This window comes from Carcharodon carcharias, chromosome 6 (assembly GCF_017639515.1).
Source record: "Carcharodon carcharias isolate sCarCar2 chromosome 6, sCarCar2.pri, whole genome shotgun sequence".
Taxonomy (NCBI): domain Eukaryota; kingdom Metazoa; phylum Chordata; class Chondrichthyes; order Lamniformes; family Lamnidae; genus Carcharodon; species Carcharodon carcharias.
In genome coordinates this window covers 107,738,158-107,752,382 of record NC_054472.1, presented here as the reverse complement: position 1 = coordinate 107,752,382, position 14,225 = coordinate 107,738,158, and the positions used below count along the sequence as shown (strand labels likewise).

General features: G+C 42.1%; 1 protein-coding gene across 1 annotated transcript in view; it reads left to right on the top strand.

The window, feature by feature from the left end:
- Window positions 1-14,225, top strand: part of sntg1 (syntrophin, gamma 1) — a 226,029-nt gene that overhangs the window by 139,532 nt on the left and 72,272 nt on the right. Inside the window, exon 13 of the mRNA XM_041190296.1 lies at window positions 4,242-4,358. Within this exon, the coding sequence (XP_041046230.1) occupies window positions 4,242-4,358 (117 nt within the window). The remainder of the gene's footprint in view (window positions 1-4,241; window positions 4,359-14,225) is intronic.

Here is a 14,225-nt window from a genome sequence, read left to right as displayed (position 1 = left end):
TTGCAAATTACACAAAAATAGGTGGCATATTAAGTAATGTGAATGGGAGCATAATATTATAAAGAGCCATTGACAGATTCAGTGAGTGGGCAAAACTATGGCAGGTGGATTTCAATGCAGCTAAGTGTGAGGTCATCGATTTTGGAACAAAGAAAGATAAATCTGTTTAATTTTGAGAAGCTAGGAACAGCAGAGAACCAAAGAGATTTAGAGCTCCGTGTATCTAGATCATTAAAACACAGGTACAAGTAGAAGTCAAAAAGACTGATGGAATATTAGCTGTTCTACTCAGCAGGTTAGAAAATAAAGGGGGAGGATGTTTTGCTACAGTTATACAAAGCCCTAGTCAGAACACTTCTGAAGGATTGTGTTTGTTTCTGAGCACCACATCTATGAAAAGATGGGCTGGATTTTATGGGCTGCTGCGGTCCTCAGCACTCACACCCCACCACCTCCATCCCATCAACCCCTGGCTAAAAAGTCAGGTGGGAGTCCGCCCACAATCCTGATGGCAGCCCCTGAGGGGAGTAGGATTAATTGCTTTAAGGCAACACTTCCGCCCATTTCTCAATAGGAAGTCCCGTATTAGAGTGCTGCTTCCGGTAGCAGTAGCTACTCCGGGGCAACGTGCAGTCACCACTGCTGAGGAGCTCAGGGTCTGGGGTCTTGCATTGGCCTGCCAACCTGTCCCAGGAGTGTGGGGGACTGCTTTCAAGAGGCAAGTGGGGAAGCCTGAAGGGTGAGGGGTGGGGGAATGACCTTGGAGGAGGGATGCCTCCGATGGGCCCAGGAGCACCAAAGGAGGTTTCCACCCCTCTTTTGCCTGACACCAGCCCACACAACTAACTTTACTGGGCTTCCTGCATGGTGTAAAATACCAGTGGCAGTGGGATCAGACCCAAAGCGGGCCAGCATCCCCCTCTCCCCCGTAAAATTTCAGACATGTCCAGTAGCAGGAAGGCAGCAAGAAGGCCACCTGCTGGATTTTACATTCCTGCCATTGGTGGGCAATGTGAAATCCAGCCTGATATTTTGGCCTTGGAAGGATCAGTGTAGATCCATCAGAATATTTCCAGGGCTCCAAGAGTTAAATCATGTGGAGAGAGTGCATAACCTAGGCTTGTATTTTCTGGTATGTAGAAGGTGAAGGGTGATTCAATTGATGTATTTTGCGATTTTGAAAGGAATTGATAGATGGTGTGGGAGTCTGGAACAAGAGGACATGCACTTAAATTAGAGCTAGACCATTTAAGATACAAGTTAGGAAATATGTATTCACACAACAGGTGGAAGAAGTGTAGAACTCACTGCCAAAAAAAGTAGTAGATTCTAGCTCAATTAATAATCTTAAATTTGATTTGATATCTCTTTGCTCATCTTGGATATTAAAGGAAGTGGAACCATGACAGGAAGATTGAATTAGGATTCAGATCAGCCCTGATCTCATTGAATGGTGCAACAAACACAAGAGAATAATGAACCACTTCCTGTTCCTAAGTCTTTTACATTTGGAGTAGGGGAATGTTATTAAATTGCAAAATGAAGGCATTCAAGGCTTTCAGGTTATGATGGGTGAAATAGTTTTAATGCAGAGGTAAATTTTGCAATGGTGGACTAAAGCATCAGTTTAGCCAATGATTGGGTGAAATCTAGAATAATGTTGTCTTGTGGAATTGCTGACTAACTGGAAGTGTCACTTACCCAAGCCTTATTCTTTGCAAATGACATTAAAATGATGACTTAAGTTGTATTTTTAATACCCTTTCAGGGCAGGCCAGTTCAAATGACTGTACAGGTCATTCAGATCTATGTGGAGCAATTAAATACCAACATCAATGGGTTGCATTTTTGCACTTTTCCTTTACTGCATTTGGATTAATTAATTTGATAATTATTCATAATTGATGGATTGGACACCTATAAGTCCAACGTTTAGGGAAGTGTAATTCTTCTGTGGGATGAAAAATTTCTGAGCTGCCATTGGCACAACACAATTCTCACAGGTTAGACACCAGTCGTGATATTGTAATATCTTGGTGGGACAAAAGAGACTGTATGCCACATGTAAGTTAAGTACCCTGTTGAAACTGTTTAATCCAGTTTGATTTATATATACATACTCAAATGGTCTCAAACGGGTGCTATTACACTCCTCCCTCATCAATGAAAAAGATACACAATGTTTGAGTTCCATATAACTTAGATAAAGTTCTTTTTTGTTTATTTACAAATGTAACTTAACCACTGCTTTCCTATTCCTCAGAGGACACCTCCTTTCTTGACCCAAACTTTCAGAATTTGGGGAAGAACCTGAGTCTGAGGAGAAGTTTTCCCTGATAGACTGATTTGAAATTTCCACTTCATCAGAAATTTCTGCCTGACTCTGATTCAGTCTGAGCTAGTTTCATGTGTAACTTGTTTTGGAGCAACTATTGGCATGCTACTCATATTCCAACTATCCAATTCATCAGACTCATTCGATTCTTCCAATTTCCTCCTTCTTCATGAACCTCTGAAGGTAAAACATGATCTATATCTATACCTAACTTTCCACCACCAAACATCTTGACCAAATATGTGCAAGGGCCACATATTTTCACAACTGATAGTCACTTCAGCCACTTATGATGATGTTCTTTCACCTTAACCTTCTGGTTCAATTTCAGACTTCTTTCTATCACTCTACCCTTATCATAACCCTCTTTCTGCCTGGATTGTTTGTCTTCTACAGACTGTGCTAAACGTGGCTTCAGCAATGGATACCTTGTTCTAGGCTGTCTTCTAAGAAGTAATTCAGCTGGCATTCTGCCAATACTAGTGTGAGGTGTGTTACGGTAAATAAACAAAAAAATCACCAGTTTGTGATTCAATGAAAACTGACGTTTCTTCCAATTTGTATCCAGCATTTTCTTAACAAGAGCACACTTAATGGTTCTCACTGGCGTTTTGCTGCTCCATTTGAAGCAGAATGATGCCCTGTGTATTCTCATGAAATTTGCAAACTCTTCTGAACAAAACTGAGGTCTATTGTCAGACACAATTTTCTCTGGGAACCCATAAACAGCAAACAAACTACACAACATATCTGCAGTTTTGGTAGTTGTTTGATTCATTGAGAACATCCCAATCCAATTCAAATGGCTATCTATCATAATGAATAGCTGTCGTCATTCAAATTCTGCAAAATCTATGCACACACTCTAGCTGGCCATTTCCATGGTTGCAAAGGTACCGATAGCAGCTTCTTTTTTACTGTTTGCCATGCTCTACACTGCTTCACCGTGTCTTCTATTTAACCTTGGCTGCCAAAGCTTCTCGCTGGACTCTTGGTTAAATACAATCCTAAATGTTTATCATGAAGATCACATTGCAACTGTGATCTGTACCTTTCAGGAATTACATCTTTGGTTCCCCACATAACACGACTTTTATCAACTGACAACTCATTCTTACACATAAAAATGGCCTGATTTCTAAATCCAGTATCTAAATCGGCTACCCATTTGCAATATAGTCTTATGCCCTTGTCAGTACAGTGTCCCCACGAGTTGTTCTACCAATTTCATTTGCTGTGACTGGCAACTCATCTACAGGTAAAAAGAAAAAGACATCTTCCCTGTTTGGTTCTACCTTATGTGGGATGGTAATCTAGACATCGCATCAGCATTACAGTGATCTTCTGATCACCTGTACTTAATGTACTTGTAAGCAGACAAAGTCAAAGCCCATCTCTGCATTCGGGCTGCAGCAATGTATTTGAATTGGCACCTCCAGTATCTTTCTGCGCCCTTTTTCCAGACCTCCCCACCCCCCCACCTCCCCCACCCCATCGCCAATGCACCTGGAAATCCACGGCATGTGATTCAGAGCACAGCATTGGTTAATATTATATCTTTTCACAGCTCCAAAGCATCCTTGCTGCCAAAGTGGAGACTGGAGTGAAAGTTGTTTTAAGAACTGTCTAAAGGATTGATTTTTTTTGGAAAATAGAAGCTGAAAATGTGAATTAAGCACAAATTATGGTTTTACAAAACCTTTGTATAACCTTGAGGCCAAAAAAGTGATTTCGTTTGAAGGACAAGATAATTATACACCTAAAAGGCTTTAGAAAAATGATAAAGCAGAAGTAAACATGTTGATATGGAATGCTTTTCAAGTGAATGCTCCATACATCATTTTAACAGCAACCTTGAGTTATTAAAATGTAACGCTAGTCAATATTGTTGATTTCTTTTTGTCAGATTATCTACATGGGCTGGGTAGAAGACCGGGAACCAGATTCATTGCAAGATAAACTATATACACCAAAGTACTTAGCCGTGAGAGGCTCTTGCCTATACAAATTTACGGCACCTCCGGTATGTGATACTGTTCAGTTTTGGCTTATTCAGCATTTTTAATTTACTGTGCAATTGAAAATCTGCAGTGAATATATTTTATTGATTATGATGAGATATCACTCTGATGCATGTCATGTAATGTGAATTGTATATTATAGATTCCATTTTTATGTTTTATCCTCTCCAGTCTTGACGAAGGAACAACTTATTTACCTTTTGGCAAGTCCGGACTAAATTTAATTCTTATGCACATGTTAATTGAAGCTTGTCTTTTATTTATTTTAAATAAAGAACAATAGGAACAATTCAAAATGCACAGCAGAAATTTCAATTCAAAGCAAATTTAACTCTTAGATAAATGTATTTAATAAGTTAAGATGAAATTGTGCTAATAATTTTTAGCCGATTATTATTGGCCCTATTCATGCTGCTATGGTCACAACTATTGAAAAACTAAGTTCAATTATATTGTCATTTGTAGACCCATCCATTGAACTCCTTTGATTTACTAACACAGGTACTTCATAGCCATTGTTCATAAAAGCTTGCTGTCATGCTTCAATGCTTATTTAGCCCTTAGTGTATAACAGCCTCTTGGACAGAATTTCACCCTTGTCAGGTGGGCTTAGAGGGGGTGAGTGGGGTGGGGGAGGGGGAGGGAGGCCGATTGCTATGCATGATCGGAGCCGGAAGGCAATTTCACCCTGGTGGACCAGTTAAGGCCCACCCAGCGTGAAATGCAAGCGGCAGCGCTCAGTGCATGCATGCGAGTGCGCACTTCATAATCTCCTTGAGGCACTGAGCTGCCTCCAGGGAGATGAAGAGTTATAGAGGAAAATCAAAGAAAATAAAAATGTAATGAAACATGTCTCCTCATGTGACTCTGTCACATGAGCAGGGACATGTTATTAATTAAGTTTTAAAATTTTTATTTTATTTTTATTTGCTTTAGGAAACCTCATCCCGCCTGTGGATGAAGTTTCCTAAAAAGTGCAAAGGTCGCTTGGCCTTTTCGCCCACCTGCCAACCGTAAGGTTGTGTTTTTTATAATCTTTAGAATGATCGACCTAAACGGAGTTAGTGTATTTGGTGACCACGTGGTGCCTTCGGAGGTGGCGTGTTTGACCAACTCCCTGGCAGCAGGAGGCGGATGGCACTTTCGATCTCCCTGGCCGAGATGGTATGGCGCTTGTTGTAGTGAATGAGATGCAAAGCCTCGGAGGCGACGCACGCGAAAATGTCGGCGGGCAGCAAAAAAAATTCAACTTAACTGATAATCTAATGGCCTTACCAGGCCTTTTAATTGTCAGCGGGTGCGCTGCTGACTCAGGCCCATGCCCACCGAACGAAATATCGCGTGACTGCGCGTTGATGTTGGGATGCTCACCCAACATCAACACATCATTTTACATTCGAGCGGGCTGGGCTCGCGTCTGCCTGCCGAGCTAAAAAATTTACCCCTTGTTTAATTTTTCCCAAATGCTAAAGCATTCATTGTTATGTAGCCAACATTCATTGTTATATACACAATCCATAATTTTTTTTATGAACATACATATGAATTAGGAGCAGGAGTTGACCTTCAGACCCGGGAGCCTACTCCATCATTCAATAAGATTATGGCTGATTTGATTATGGCTTCAACCCTATGTTTCACCTACGCCCGATAACCTTTGACTCCCTTGTTAGTCAAGAATCTGTCTACCTCAGCCTTAAAAATATTCATTGATCCTGCCTCCATTGCTCTCTGGGGAAGAGAGTTCCAAAGATTCATGACCCTCTGAGAAAAAAACATTTCTTCTCATCTCCATATTAAATGAGAAACCCCTTATTTTTAAACTGTGTCCCCTAGTTCTAATCTCTCCTACAAGGGGAAACATCCTTTCAGCATCCACCCTGTCAAGTCCCCTCAGTTTCAATAAGATCACTTATCAATCTTCTAAACTCTAATGGATACAGGCCCAGGCCCCTTTCCTCGAAAGATAACCCATCTCCGCCCTCACATCCAGCAACTGCCCCAAACCCCCGCCACCACCCTGCCATCCCAGGTATCGGTCGAGTGTTGAACTGCTTCTAATGTATTTATATCTTTTTTTTTATATAAGGAGACCAAAACTATACTCAGTGCTCCACATGTGGTCTCACCAATGCCCTGTACAACTGGAACAAAGCATCCCTACTTCTACATTCCATTTTCCCTTGAAATAAACAGCAATATTCCATTTTCCTACCTAATCACTTGCTGTACCTGCATACTAACTTTTCTTGATTTATTTACCAGGACACCCAGATCCCTCTGTACCTCAGAGTTCTGCAATCTCTCTCCATTTAAATAATATGTTGTTTTTCTATTCTTCTTGCCAAAGTGGACACATTAATATTTTCCTACATTCATCTGCCAAGTTTTTGCCCACTCACTTGACCAATCTATATCCATTTGCAGACTCCTTGTGTCCTCTTCACAACTTACTTTCCAACTATTTTTCTGTTAGCAGCAAATTGAGCAACCATACATTTGGCATCCAAGTCATTGATATGAACTATAAATATTTGAGGCCCAAGCATTGATCTCTGTGACACTCCATTCATCTCATCTTGCCAAGCTGAAAAAGACCCATTTATCCCTTCATTTCCTGCTAGCTAATCAATCCTTTATCCATGCTAATATGTTACCCTCTACACCATGAACTCTTATTTTGCATAGTAACCTTTGATATAGCACCTTGTCAATTACTTTCTGGAAATCTAAGTACAGCACATTCAGATTTCCCTTTTATCCACATTGCTTGTTACTTCCTCAAAGAACTCTAATTAGTCAAACATTATTTCCCCTTCACAAAACTATGTTGACCCTGCTTGATTGCATTGAGATTTTCTAAGTGCCTTACTATAACCTCCTTAATGATAGATTCTAGATATTTCCCTTTGACAGATGTTAAGTTAATGAGCCTGTAGTTTCCCACTTTCTGTCTCCTCCCTTTCTTGAATAGAGGGCCCACATTTACTATTTTCCAATCTGATGGAACCTTTCCAGAGTCTAGGGAAGTTTGAAAAATCAAGGCCAATGCATCTACAATCTCAGCAGCCACCTCTTTTAAGACCCTAGGATGAAGTCAGGATCTGGGGACTTTTCAGCTTTTAGTTCTAATAAGTTTCTTACTGACTGTAATGTTTAAAGTTCCTCCCTCCCTTTTAGCTCCTGATTCACAATTATTTCTGGGATGTTATTTGTATCCTCTACAATGAAGGCAGATGCTAAATATTTGTTCAGTTCATCCACCATTTCCTTACTTTCCATTATTAACTCCCCATTCTCACTGTCTAGAGGATCAACACTCTTTTTACTTACTATTTTCCTTTTTAAGTACCTGTAGAAACTCTTACTATATGCTTTTATGTGTCTAGCTAGCTTTCTCTTGTACACTAATTTCTCCCTCTTTATTAATCTTTCACCATTCTTTGCTGTTCTTTATATTACGTCCAATCATCTGACCTGCCACTCATCTTTATGAAATTATATACTTTTTCTTTCAATTTTATATTATCATTTACTTCTTTAGTTCACCATGGATAGTATGTGTCCTTCACTTACAGTCTTTCTTTCTCAATGGAATGTATCTTTTCTGAGTATTCTGAAATATTTCCTTAAATGTCTGCTTTCTTTACTGACCTATCCCTTAACCTAATTTTACAGTTCACGTTAGCTAACTCTGCCTTCATGCCTCATAATTCAATGAAGAATGCAATAGAGCATGCCAGGAGCAGCACCAGGCATACCTAAAAATGAGTCATCAATCTGGTGAAGCTACAACAGAGGACCACTTGTGTGACAAACAGCATAAGCAGCAAGTGATAGACAGAGCTAAGTGATTTCACAACCTACAGAGCAGATCTAAGCTCTGCAGTTCTGCCACATCCTGTCATGAATGGTGGTGGACAATTAAACAACTCACTGGAGGAGGAGGCTCCACAAATATCCCCATCTTCAATGATGGAGGAACCCAGCACATCAGTGCAAAAGATAAGGCTGAAACATTCACAACAGTCTTCAAGCAGAAGTGCTGAGTGGATGATTCATCTCGGCCTCCTCCGGAGGTCCCCAGCATCACAAATGCCAGTCTTCAGCCAATTTGTTTCACCCCACGTGATATCAAGAAATGGCTAAAGTCACGGGATACTGAAAAGGCTAAGGCCCCTGACAATATTCCAGCAATAGCACTGAAGACGTGCTCCAGAACTTGAGGCGCCCCTAGTCAAGCTGTTCCAGAATAGCTACAGCACTGAGATCTACCAAGCAATGTGCCCAGGTATGTCCTGTCCACAAAAAGCAGGACAAATCCAACCTGGCCCATCAGTCTACTCTCAATCATCAGTAAAGTAATGGAAGGGGTCAACAATAGTGCTATAAAGTGGCACTTACTTAGCAATAACCTGTTCATTGATGCCCAGTTTGGGTTCCGTCAGGCCACTCAGCTCCTGACCTCATTACAGCCTTGGTTCAAACATGGACAAAAGAGCTGAACTGCAGAGCTGAGGTGAAGGTGACTGCCCTTGACATCAAGGTAGCACTTGACCAAGTGTGGCATCAAGGAGCTCTAGTAAAACTGGAATCAATGAGAATCAGGAGGAAAACTCTCTGCTTGTTGGAGTCATACTTCGGACAAAGGAAGATGGCTGTGGGTGTTGGAGGTCAACACTGTCCCAGGACATCAACTGCAGGAGTGCCTCAGGGTAGTGTCCAAGGCCCAACTATCTTCAGCTACTTCATCAATGACCTTCCTTCCATCATAAGGTCAGAAGTGGGGATGTTGGCTGATGATTGCACAATGTTCAGCACCATTTGCTACTCATCTGATACTGAAGCAGTCCATATTCAAATGCAGCAAGTCCTGGACAATATCCAGGCTTGGGCTGACAAGTAGCAAGTAATATTCACGCCACACAAGTGCCAGGCAATGACCATCTCCAGCAAGAGAGTATCTATCCATCGGTTCTTGACGTTCAATGGCATTATGATCGCTGAAAACCCCACTACAAACATTCTGGGGGTTACCATTGTCCAGAACCTGAACTGGACTAGACATATAAGTACTTTGGCTATAAGAGCAGGTCAGAGGCTAGGAATCCTGCGGTGAGTAACTGACCTCCTGTCTCCCCAAAGCCTGTCCACCATTTACAAGACACAAGTCAGGAGTGTGAAGAAAAACTCTCCACTTGCCTGGATGAGTGCAGCTCTAACAACACACAAGAAGCTTGACACCATTCAGGACAAAGCATCTTCCTTGATTGACACCCCATCCACAAACATTCATTCCCTCCACCACCAACGCACAGTAGCAGCAGTGTGTACCATCTACAAGATGCATTGCAGAAACTCACCAAGGCATCTTAGATAGTACCTTCCAATGCCATGAGCACTACCATCTAGAAGGACAAGGGCAGCAGATACATGGGACACCACCACCTGTAAGTTCCCCTGTAAACCACATACCATCCTGACTTGGAAATATATCACCGTTCCTTCACTGCCGCTGGGTCAAAATCCTGGAACTGCATCCCTAACAGCAATGTGGGTGTACCTACACCACAGAGACTGCAGTATTTCAAGAAGGCAACCTACTACCTATGCTGAAGGACAGTTAGGGATGGGCAATAAATGCTGGTCTAGCCAGTGACACCCACATCCTATAAATGAATTTTTAAAAATTGCCTTCACCTAAGTTTAGAACACTGGTCTTAGGTCCAATCCTCCCTCCCCCAAACTGAATGTGAAATTCAATCATATTTTGATCACTGCAGCCTAGGGTTTCCTTCACTATGAGGTCAGTAATTAATCCTGTCTTATTTCAAATTGCCAGATTTAGCATAGCCTGCTCACTGGTTGGTGCTCTAAGAAACTATCCCAAAAACACACTATGAACTCATCTTCCAAGCTACCTTTGCCAATTTGATTTGTCCAATCTGTATGTAATTTAAAATTACCCATGATTATCACCATCCCTTTCTCACAAACTCTCATTATTTCTACCTATGTACCCCATCGTACAGTGTGGTTACTGTTTGTATTCTTACCTTTATTATTTCTCATCTCTACTCAAACTGGCTCTAAAGCTTGATCTCCAGCAATTAGGTCATCTCTCTTTATTGTACCAAATGTCATCCTTAATTAACAGAGCTACCCCCTCCACCTTTTCCTAGTTTCCTGTCCTTCCTAAATGTAATGTACCCTTGAATATTCAAGTCATCCTTGAAGCCATGTCTCTGTAATGGCTATCAGATTGTTCATATTTATTTCTATTTATGCTGTCAATGAATTTGTTTTGTTACGAATGCTACATGCATTCAGATGCAGAGCCTTTAGTTCTGTCTTTTCACTTTTTTTGTAACCTCCATCCTTATCTGCTGGTACACCCTTAGGTTTGTACACTCTGTCCCTTTCTCCCATGCTCTGAATATCATTTCCCTTTCCCTTTTGCCTTGTCTTCTCGACTTATTTTATCACATCTCCGCAAACTTGATCCCTTGCCCCCACTATTTACTTTAAAGCCCTCTTTATTGCACTCATCACACGACTGGCCAGAACACTCGTCCCAGCGTCATTCTGGTGAAGACCATCCCAATGATACAGTTCCCACTTTCCCCAGTACTGGTGCCAGTGCCCCATGAATCTCAACTCATTTCTCCTACACCAATTTTTGAGCCATGTATTTAACTCTCTAATCTGATTTACCCTACGCCAATTTGCTTGTGGCTGAGTTAGTAATCCAGAGATTATTATCTTTGGGGTTCTGCTTTTTAATTTACCCCAAGTAGCTCATATTCCTTCAGCAGAACCTCTTTCCTATGTCTACCTATGTTGTTAGTACATATGTGGACCACAACAACTGGATCCTCCCCCTCCCAATGTAAGTTCCTGTCCAGTCCAGAACAGATGTCCTGAACCCTGGCACTGGGCATGTAACACAGCCATCTGGGCTCCTGCTCTTGCCCACAGAGGACTGTAAGTATCCCCCTGATTATACTGTCGTCCCCAACTACTACTACATTCCTATTAACTCCCCCTGCTTGAATGGCTTCCTGTACTATGTTCAGTTTGCCCATCCACCCTGCAGCCATCACTTTCATCCATGAAGGCTGCAAGAACATCAAACCTATTGGACAATTGTAAAGGCTGAGGCTCCTCCATTTCTACTTTATGTCCCTCCATACCGGCCTCACTCGCAGTGACACTCTGCTCCCCCTGACCACATCAGAAGGCTCTAACCTAAGTGGTGTGACTGCATCCTGGTACAAAGTAGCCAGGTAACATTCCCCCTCCCTGATGCATTGCAGTATCCGCAGCTTGGCTCCCAGTTCAATGACTCTGAGCTGAAGCTCCTCAGGCTGCAGGCACTTAACTGTAGACATGTTTGCCCTGGATCATTTCAGTTCCCAGGAAATCCCAAATCCTGCAGTTGTAACACATCACCTGCCCTGCCATCCTTATAATGTGTTAATTTATGATATTTTAATGATAACCTTTACTACTGTTAGTAAACCTTACTTAATAAAACCTTATAATTAGTAGTAAATTACAATGGTTTTGAAGATAAATTAGCAAAATATTCACTAAATATTCATGTATCTGTTTTCCTGTGATGTTACGCATATATTTCTCTCATAGCTCTTCTAGATGGTGGTTACTGCCTCTGGATCCTCTTTCCACATCGTCCCCCCCCTTAACTATAGATCTCTGTCCACAGATCTCTGAAGGCAGAGGGGCATGTTAGTGGGGTGGTGAAAAAGGCATATGGGACACTTGCCTTTATCAATCGAGCATAGATTACAAAAGTAGGGAGATCATGTTGGAGTTGTATAGAACCTTGGTGAGGCCACAGCTAGAGTACTGTGCGCAGTTCTGGTCGCCACATTATAGGAAGGATGTGATTGTACTGGAGGGGGTGCAGAGGAGATTCACCAGGATGTTGCCTGGGATGAAACATTTAAGTTATGATGAGAGGTTGGATAGACTTGGGTTGTTTTAGTTGGAGCAGAGAAGACTGAGGGGCGACCTGATCGAGGTATACAAGATTATGAGGGGCATGGACAGGGTGGATAGGGAGCAGCTGTACTCCTTAGTTGAAGGGTCAGTCACGAGGGGACATAAGCTCAAGATGAGGGGCAGGAGGTTTAGGGGGGATGTGAGGAAAAACGTTTTTACCCTAAGGGTAGTGACAGTCTGGAATGCACTCCCTGGGAGGGTGGTGGAAGCGGGTGGCCCCACATCCTTTAAAAAGTACCTGGATGAGCACTTGGCACATCATAACATTCAAGACTTTGGGCCAAGTGCTGGTAAGTGGGATTATGTAGATAGGTCGGGTGTTTCTCACGTGTCGATGCAGACTCGATGGGCCAAAGGGCCTCTTCCGCACTGTAAGATTCTGTAATCCTGTGAACTCCTCTAGATAGTGGTTACTGCCTCTGGGTCCTCTTTCCTCGCCCTCGCCCCCACTCATCTAAATGGTGTTTACTGCCTCTGAGTCCTCTTTTCCCCTGCTGTGGTGGTTACTGCCTATGAATCCTCCTTTTGCCTGCTCTTTGTAAAAAAATAGAGGGCCATACTTTGGTTATAGAGGTGGGGATAGCAAGAATCAGGAAATTTCCAGACTCGCTGGACCCACCTTGGTAAAAAGTACCCTGAATCACAAGATGTGGGGGTGGGGTCGGGGGGTCAGATAAGGGATAGAGTCAGGCCCGCCAATCCTGGAAGCAGAGCATTGGTCTCCATAGGACTGAGCACGTGTTAAAGCAGGCTGGTTAGAAGGCCTGTCTTTGTTCTCTGCGACATTGCCCAGTTGTTTTTGAAGATTTTGGGCTCTCTAGCCCTCAATCCTCACACCCCCTCACCCCACCCTGTCATAATTTCCATGAAAACTCAATGCCATTTCATGTCCCCTGCTCACCCCTATGGACCCTCATAACCTCAACGCCAACTCATGTCCTCACCCACCCTCATGACTCTTCATACCCTCTATGGCGACTTCATAGATATTCACCCCTATCCATCATGGGCAAACCTCAACAGCCATGTGGAGATGACATAAAATAAAATCCTTGGAACTCTAACACAGCTCTCACTATACAAACTTGATAGTGAAAAAGATCATTCATGAAAGCACCAAATCTTTAAAATCTCCTCAAGTGGTTAATCTCTTATAAAAACAAACTTCTGTTCTTACCCCTAATTCTTTAATAACCTCTTTAAGCTGTCAGTCAAACTGTGAACTCCATGCCCACTGCTGAGATATTGTAGCTTTTTGAAACTCAGCCAAACATTCATAATGATAGCACATAGGGAAATGTTAACAAAGAACTCTATTGAAACTGGTCGAACTGATGGTACAACAACTGGCCTTTTAATTAATGCAATCCAGCAAATGTCTTTCTTTTACAATCGTTGGCAACTGCAGCCAGTTTTTGTTTTACAGTTTAAAGAGAGAAGGATTTTTAAAATTTCAGGTGAGTTAAACAGACCTTATCCACCCTTTAAGAGCAATTACATTTATTCCATAAATTTGTGACTCCCTCGCTGTGGATTAAGGCCTTTGCAACAGCCAAAATTGGGTCTGTTTGAACTTAGCACCCCTTCCCTTCCTCAGAAAAATTTGAAATGAGTGCAGGAATTCCACCTCTGAGTCTCTCGTGCCATTTTTCAAAGTCCACAGAGTCTTCCTGCCTCCATGAATACCTGGCCCATAATGTCATAGAGTTATTTATGGCACAGAAAGAGGCCATTCAGCCCATCAAGTCCATGTCAGATCTCTGCAGGTCAATCCAGTTGTTCCCACTCCCCCACTCAATCCCTATAGTCCTGCAGGCTTATTTCCTTCAAGTGCGCATCCAATT